The following is an 8,532-nucleotide window of genomic DNA, read 5'->3' on the forward strand; positions in this document are numbered from 1 at the left end:
AAGGGAAGTAGAAGTTCATCTTGCACCAGCCCCACCCTGTACACCCTTTTTTCTGTAAAGGATTGTCCTTTCTTGCCCCTTAATGTATTATGAACACAACCCTTTAATGACCTGTTTAATGTCTTGTTCAGGGAGCGCAGAGACACACCGTCTTTAGTCATCTTCATGGAGAACAAGAAGAGAACAAAGAAGAGAAGAAAGCTGGAATAGGCTTGCACTCTCCTGAAGCGGTCAGCAACAACATGGACAGGGGATCTGACTCCTGCTGGAGATTGTTTTGCACTGAGACTTTTTATAGCCTGTACATCCAAATATAGTTCATAGATGTACAGACACGTGTTCTTGAACATATTACATGCATTTGGATCACTTCCTCTGACCAAGTGATCCTGTCTGTCTTCATATATAAGGTGAATTTAAAGGTGATGTGAAAGGGGTTATCTACACTCTGCTRCTTTTTTGCTGTGTTTAGGCTTTATTTTGCTGTAGTGCCTATCAGTTCTTGTCTTGGGCCAAAGCCTCCTGGTGCTAAAGACTGTAGAAGCAGATTTTTTTTTTAAAGTAAAATTAGATTTGGATGAGAATGACAAGTTGTATTGGCTTGCTGGGAATTGCTTCTGAGGATGAAGGACAGCAAAAACAAGACTGTTAGAATGTCTTCTGTAACAGACGAACAGCCAGTGCTACTGGCTGATTATTTGCAGGAGCTGCGTACACAAAGGCCTGGAAATTTTTTCCATCAAAAAGAAAAAAGGCAGATAATATGTGAGTGGTAACACCATAAATACTGAAGACAGCACAAAAACCAAATCAGTTAAACAGGTCTTTAGCCAGTACAACGCACTCACTCCTTGCCTGTGAAAAGTTCAGGACAGCCTGAGAAAATAAGCTTTTTTCCTTTTAATTATCTGCCCATTGCCTGGGAAATTTAGCATGAATTGAGCATGTCAGGATCTGAGGCATTCCCACTTAGTTACATTCTCCCGGCCTTTAACTTGCAAATTAAGAAGCATTTCTAACAAGCCCTAAGGGTCAAATTCTGCTTGTTGTATTTAGAACAGCTTTGTGAAACAATGGAAGTATTTGGGTAAGGAAGAGCAGTACATTTGGCCCATTCCATTTACTCTGTGATTGACTATAAAATAAACTTTGTGCAACAATTTTGCTTAGCAAATAAGATTGGTAATACTAGAGTGAGTATGAACACAAGGATGCAGTGAGAGATAAAGCATTTATTGAGACAAATGCAATAGTTATTTTTCTCTCCTGGGGTAAATAACATTTTTGAAAGCAAACTAAATGTGTAAGATGACTGACCAAGTAAACAGTTGTTAACATTTTCTCCAGTTCCTTTGCTTACAGTGTGAAAAAATACAATTGACAGCGACTGTTACAGGGATTTGATTACTCATTTGATTACTTAGAGAAGTTAATTTACAAATGTTTTTTAGTCTTAAATGCAGCCACTGACAAATTAATGAAAAATACACTGTGTCCAATTTAAGCTAACTGTGACGCAGTTTAATAGGGAAGGTAAAGCAAAGGATTGAAATAGTTCAAACTCCCTGTAAAAATGCAAGGAGCTCAGCCAGTTACATCTTTATTACTGCTCAGCATGCTAATTTAGTATTGTGGGTTTCTCTGTTAAAGTGAATTTCCTCCTCCAACCTTAATTATATCAGATCAGTTTTGAACTAATATTTTCCCAAATCTATTGAAACCAGTTTCACTTTAAGAAGCAAATTGCCAACCCTACAAGAAACAGTTGCAGTGAATACTAACAGCCACTGAAAAATACAGTGCAAGGTCAGTTACATCATGAGTATTTGCATGAAATTACACAGCAAATCCCTTGCCATTCCTGAGGTTGCAGGAGGTTTCATTGTTCAGTTCACTGTCAGCAGATTTAACTGGACTCATTTCAAACACCCTAGGAAATGATTCCTTACCACAAATTTCTTTAATATTTCAGCATCTAAGCTTCTGGTAATGGATATACAGATATAGAACTACTCTGATCAGCAACTAATACTCTCTTAGAGCCTTTGATCTCTGCACAGGAGATCCAGTTCACCTTCTCTCCATGTTCAATGGTTAGCCTTGGTAAAATTCTAGCATGTTCATTTGAAGCCATTTTGTTGGGCTTTCCATCTTTTTTGGTGGAAGTAGGTGCCTGGGCCTTCTTTCTCTGGAGAGATTTTGCTGGGCTTTTCTGTTGTTTCCCAACACCACTGCTGACATCCCAGAGCAAGACTTTCCCATCGTTTCCTCCAGTCAGCAGCCAATATGCTTCTGGCATAAAAAGGACCTGTGAGACTCCCAAACTGTGACCTTTAAATCCTAACTCATGTTCAAACTTAACACCGGTGACCCTGAAGATTCTGACTTTACCATCTTGAGCTCCACAACCAAAGATGTTGCCACATGATGCAACAGACAGGGAATGTGCAAGTGGAGGGTTAAAGAACTGGCCAGCTGACTGTGGATTGGCTTCCTCCATTTCACAGTCCTGCAAGTTTGTGGTCCACAGTGGGCGAGCTTTCTGCAGGTTCCACAGCATAACCTTAAAAAAAATTAAGAATTAATAGTCCATTGATTTTATTTCAAAGGACACCAGCTGCAGCATTTGATCCTTAAGTAAAATCAGATTCTTTTACTAATGTTAAATGAAATAAGTTCTTGCTCTAGCAGATCAAAGACTATGTATTCAATGTGCAAGAGATGCAAGATCTGTTGTGAGAAGCAGCTGAACCTCACCTGATAAATAAGGCAAATCTTTATGGCACACTTTCCAAACTGTCACATGCCTTTCCCAACAGAGTTAATGACTCAAACCTTTACAATTGTGAAATGAGTGAAAAAGCTGTTGTAAATGCTTTTGCATTCATCTTAGTAGTAGAAATCATTATATGCTGCACTTCTTAATTATTTAGAGAGAAGGGACACAGAAATGTTATCAGTGAATGAAGAGAGCTGTATCATTCGGAATTTTAGTTCTGTCTCTGTTACATACTTGTTCTAAGATAATCAATTAACTTGTTTGAAAAACAAAGCAGCAAAAGGCTAACAGTAGTCCATTACCTCAATTCTGTGCAAATATATATGTATCTTTTATACAAAATGGGCAGATCTAATTTGTGCTATTACCATATTAGGACTGAGCACACTTTTCTTGATAAGATGTGGAGCTGATGGTGAGGGTTTTAGACTTCCTCTTAAAATGCCACACCACCTTCAGGACCCTCATGAGGCACCAACTGTGCCTTCAAATGAATCCTGTGTCTGTTATACAGCTATTCAAGTATTATAGATTTATACTGCACCAGTTTAAAAACTACAAATAATTACTTACAAAAAATATAAATATTTTATTATTTATAATAATCTGAATTGATGATTAGTATTTTTAGAACCAACAGATACAGAAGCGTAAGTCAGTCTTTAATGCACTATTGATGTGCTGTTTGCTTTTTTAATGCGAGTTTTGATCTGTTGTTAATAAACATATTCTACCACTAGTCATCTGCAATAGAACTTTTACTTGAGTACCGAAGTCTTTAAATTGGGGGCCACAAAAAGAGTCACACTGGATCTGAATTTACAGAAGCCAAATTACATAGAGACATCCAATATATATTAGTTACTTACTGGCACTTTTCTGTTTGAGCACTCACTGTTGCAGCTCCATTAAAACTGCTTTGCTACTAATGAATGGGAAAACCTTCCATGATGACTGAGCAGAACAGAGTAAATTGGAGAGGCTGGGTCTAATGCTTAAGGCAAACAGTCCTGTTCTCATCTTTGATAGCGCTGCAACAGCTTTAGTGAATTTATCTGAATTAAGTGGTAAAGCACCCAAATGGTAACAAGCTTTCTGAAACCCAGATATCTTCTGTCTTCATGGCACTTTCCCTGCTTCCATGGCCCTTTTTCTGAAAAAATGGCAGTGACCGAAATTTCTGTTCTCATGAACTAGTGGCTTCATCAAGAGTTTGATATGAAAGCCCAGAAAACGTTTTCATACTTGTAGAGTTCACGACTCGTCCAAAGACATGCTGCAGCACAGCACTTCAGAGTATTACAGCTCAGCTTCTCTGTGAAATGATATATTCTAAAGACAGCTTTGATGTTTGTAAAAATGCTCTTTTCGTTGTACAAAAATGCTCATAAATTTCTACTATTTTGGGGTACTGACTTTCACCTAAAAAATAATGTGCTGAACTATAGTAAAACATGCTAAAACTAAAAATGTCACAGAAAATAACCAGTTTTCTCACACAGAAATCTTATTTAAATGGTTAAAATTCTGATTAAAAGTTTCTAGCCATAGGCTTGTGAATTTGCACTTAGGCACCTGAAAATACATAACCATCTTAAGGTGCCAAGCATTTACTGCTCTCAAACTGATATTTTGGTATCTCAAAAGTACTGGTTTCTCAAAGTACTTCATTTAAGATTCTGTATCCATTTTTTTGCCAACTGTGCTTGGAGATCTGTCAAAGTCAAAACTTGGAAGACTTCTATTAATCAGCCTCTATTCAACTATATCTACTTACTGAATTTATATAAACCCTGGTCTTAGTATGGAAAACACCACCTATATCAAAATGTATTCACCCTAATTGGAGTTAGATATACTTTAGTTTTAAGAACACAACATGAAATTGCTTAAGGCTTAGTCAAAGAAAAATCCATCTTTAACACCACTAAAATCATGGAAACCTTTGGAGAAGTGGTAGTTCTAATCTCAGGTATTTTCCTTCCATTGGACACCTTAAGAGGAATCCTTAAAACTGTTCTGAAACAGAGGAGATTGCTTATGTCTTTGCAGTATTGTATTTTCATCGGACAAAAACTGGATTTTGCAGCGTTTGGTGTTCTCCAATGAACTGTGCATACAAGAAGGGGAAAAACAACACCCAAGCATTTCCCCACTCTAAAACAGGAATGTGGTCATATTTCAACCATGGGGAAGTAATTACAGAAGAACATCTGCTTTGGGTGATATTGGGTGCCAACTTTGGCAATGTAACTCAACATTCCATTAACTCTAGCCTGGTTCAGTGTTTCTTCTAAAAATGCTTTTGTTAGGGGCACGCAAAGGACAAAATTTCCACTTGAAGAAGGTAAAAAGGAGAAGTACATTTAACGCTCTCAAGATGGTACTGTGAACAAAGGATAAAAAATAAATTTATAAAAATAACTTATCCTTACAGTGGTACATACCACTTGGATAGATATTTATCTATCTATATTAAAGTATTCTTGCTAGCACCTTGTCAGCTTCAAGCATTTTGCATTTTCCTAACTACCATCAAAATTTTGTTTGTAGCCATAATTGATCGCTAGAGACAACCTGTGTTTTTGCTTTGTGAAACAGAGCTGATGCAGTCATAGTGTGCTTTGCACCATCTTCTGATGCCCTCCCCCTCACATCTATATTATAACTATTAATGAAGACAAAAATAGCAAGAATAACTGCTGAGCAGAAAACAGCATTAATAGTCTTAATACTGTGTTAGTTTCTCAGCCAAAACTACTTTAGGAAAGCTAAAGAGCTTTTCAGTGACTGCAGGCTGTACACCCCACCCTCTTGTTCTGTTCAAATGTGGTGAAAGTATGTTGGGGCCTCACCACACACACGTGTAGTTTCTGTTTAGCTTCTCTAATAACCGTATGTTTACTTTTATGCAAATCACCTGCATGTCCAGTCCACAGGAAAGAAGGCTTTGTGGCCTTTGAGGTCGAAAGACAACAGAGGAGCAGATATTTGAGTGTCTCAAGGACCGGCTGACTTTCTTGTTTTCTAAGTCTATAATCTTTATTGTCCCAGAATCATCTGCTGCAGCCAAGAAATTGTCGGTCTCATTCACTGAAAGGCAATTGATCTCCTCTTCATTCACTTGAAAGCATTCAGTAGGCTCCTTAAGAGATCGAACATCCAGCAAACTGATAGTTTCTCCATGAGAAGTGTACAGCCTGGTAGGACAGGTGGGAGAGAACACAACAGAGGTAACGTCATCTGCCTTATGAAGCTGGAGCTGTCCTACTGGAATGCCTTTTCCATCCCAGATGGTGAGCTCGCCTCTTTCTGCTCCTGAAGCTACCAGCCCTTCTTTGTTTATGTTCAGGCACAGGATAGAGGAGGAATGTCCATCAGTCCATTTGACTGCCATATTTCAGGGACACCTGTGAAACAAACAAACAAAAAAATACTGAATAAGCTGAAGTTGTTCTCATTATGATGTAAAGCTTACCTAAGAAGTGAGATGACTGGGTTGACTCAGTAATGCAAACTACATGAAACTCTAGTGTCCAGTGAAAACAGACACCTCTACAGCTAAGTACCCAGATGGAAGCTTTGGCTCAAACCCTATCAACAGACTACATCAGCAACAACATAATGGGGTGGTAGAAGTGATCGCACATGTGCTTGTGAAGGACATGAACTAGGTCTGCTGCTCTGAAGTAGCCACCTGGGTGGGAATTGCTTTCTCTGCCATTTCTTTGCAGTGAATATGGATATAGTGTGTTTGACAAACTAGAGGCACAGTTCCAAGTAGGGCTTACTGGAAAGGAGAAAGGGGAAGATGTTTGCAAACTGTTACAGTTTGTCTGCAGAGAAGTCATACTGTTCCAGTCTGTGTGAGGGCAACCACATGTAAACATGCCTTTTATCCAGATATGGAAATGGTGGATAATCAATATCTAACATCAATTTGTAAAGCAATCATGTAATACCTGGAGTAAAAAAACTTGTGCTGGTGAAAGTGGAATAAACTGATTAATGCTGAAGTGATTATTTTAATTATGGTTTAAAAGCATACATTAGTGTGAATAAATTTTAAATTGTTTTGCATGTGTACTTTGTGTTCCCAAACTGAAGTTAATTCTCACTTGACTGGTAAACACTAAATTATGTTTGCATAAACAGACACACAATAACACACGGTGTGTTTGCAAAAAGTATCCCTAGTTTAATACAAGTAGTTACACGGTTTACTACACATTTACTAGGGTCTTAAAGCAGCATACATTCAGCTCACTGTGCTCCTGGCCCTTTCCATTGCACTACTGCCAGCACTAGCCCATGATAAGACAGTTTAGGGAGCCATGCCAGCAGCAAATGAAATGGAGGAGGGGTGAGGKAGAAGAGCAACACAAAAACACAGCAGGTTGGAGCTTCATTAGCTCCCTGAACCAGCTTACAAGGGCAAAGAAGAGTTAGTACCTGAGCAAGGGAGTAGACAAAACAAGGGGTTTGCAGGATGGAACCACGGCTGGATGTCAGTGAGCTTAAGTTACCATAGAGCATGCCATAAGGCTTACCTTTTTATTACCTTAGAAAGTAATGAGTGAAGTACTCCTCTTTTTACTATGTTACTTTTTTTGCGTATGTGATTTTTATTCAGCCGGATTTGAAGAGTAGTTAAAATTGATTATATCCGCCAACAGAATTTCAATCTTTTTGATTAAATAAAATTACCAAAAGTACCAGATATCTTGTTAGCAAATAACATTATGAATTTAATGTTAAACAATTAGCTGTATTCAGGAAATTGAGAAAATTATTTCTGGTTACCCTCTCCCACACTGTGGGACCTACTAAATCTCACTGATATACCTAGTTTCTGGCTTTTAGGAAGAAAATCTTCTCCCAGTTGGGTTCTCAACATTTGAATAAATGAGTTCTTGAAATAGAATTAGCTCATAATACAGTTAAGAAAATATTTTTGTACATTTAGAGAAAACTACTGCTGTCAGAGGCTGTTTCAGTGTTACAGGAAACTCTGGTTGTAGTTGCTCACACAGCAAGTTTAGTAAGTTAAAGTTTCAGCAGTAAATACTGTGCTCTGTATTTCTCTAACTCAATGCTTTTAATTATTTTAGGCCATTCCTATAGGTTGACTGCTTAAAGGTAATACATTTTTAAAGGTTTATTTGAATTCAGTGCAAATCCTATTTATTTTAACCCAGTTGTATTTGCGTAGAAGCATGCATGGTTCCTGTACTACCAGTTTTGATACCCTGACGCTGCCACAAGGAGAAGAAAAACAGGGGAAAAAAAGAAAAAAAAAAGCCGTAAGCAAAATGAGGGAAAGCGCTTGGTGAGAAAACATAGGAAGATGTTGGGGAACTGAAGTCTAAAGCAAGCCAGGGAAAGCGGGGCGAGGTAAGGCCCCCCGGTAGGGGACCCCAGCCTCAGCAGGTGCCGAGGAAACCGCAGCCCTCCCTCGGCGTCAGCAGCCGCGCGCGGGCCCGCAGGGAGCGCCCACCCCGGCATCGCGCCCCGGCGAGGCCGAGGGAGTCGGAGCGCAGTTTTATTTTCGAGCCGTTTGCTGGTATTTCGAGTCACGGAAACTTTCCGAACTGCGGCACTCTGCCTGGCCCGGTGCGTGAGAGGCTGCCAGCAGGGCACCGGCTCCCGCCCCGCGGCCCCACCAAGCACCCGCATCGCCGCCCAGGCCCCGCGGCGCCCTCACCTCACCGGCCGCTCCCGCGCCCCGCCCCGCGCATGCGCGGCCGCGGCCT

The 8,532-nt window shown here is 39.6% G+C and overlaps 1 protein-coding gene across 4 annotated transcripts in view; it reads right to left on the reverse strand.

Annotated features, from left to right (window-relative positions):
- Positions 1–1,212: 1,212 nt before the first annotated feature.
- The window catches only part of WDR53 (WD repeat domain 53), a 7,792-nt gene continuing 472 nt past the window's right edge, over positions 1,213–8,532 (reverse strand). The window contains exons 1-3 of one of the 4 annotated variants that reach the window (XM_026078584.1): positions 8,484–8,532; positions 5,700–6,189; positions 1,213–2,563 (exon numbers count right to left, since the gene is read on the reverse strand). In XM_026078584.1, coding sequence (XP_025934369.1) covers positions 1,976–2,563; positions 5,700–6,176 — 1,065 coding nt within the window. In that variant the 5' untranslated portion in view covers positions 6,177–6,189; positions 8,484–8,532 and the 3' untranslated portion in view covers positions 1,213–1,975. Of the gene's footprint in view, positions 2,564–5,699; positions 6,190–8,276; positions 8,439–8,483 lie in introns of those variants that run through there. The other 3 variants (XM_026078585.1, XM_026078586.1, XM_026078583.1) reach the window with 3 other exon arrangements.

Source organism: Apteryx rowi, unplaced genomic scaffold, assembly GCF_003343035.1.
Source record: "Apteryx rowi isolate R43461 unplaced genomic scaffold, aptRow1 scaffold_480, whole genome shotgun sequence".
Classification (NCBI taxonomy): domain Eukaryota; kingdom Metazoa; phylum Chordata; class Aves; order Apterygiformes; family Apterygidae; genus Apteryx; species Apteryx rowi.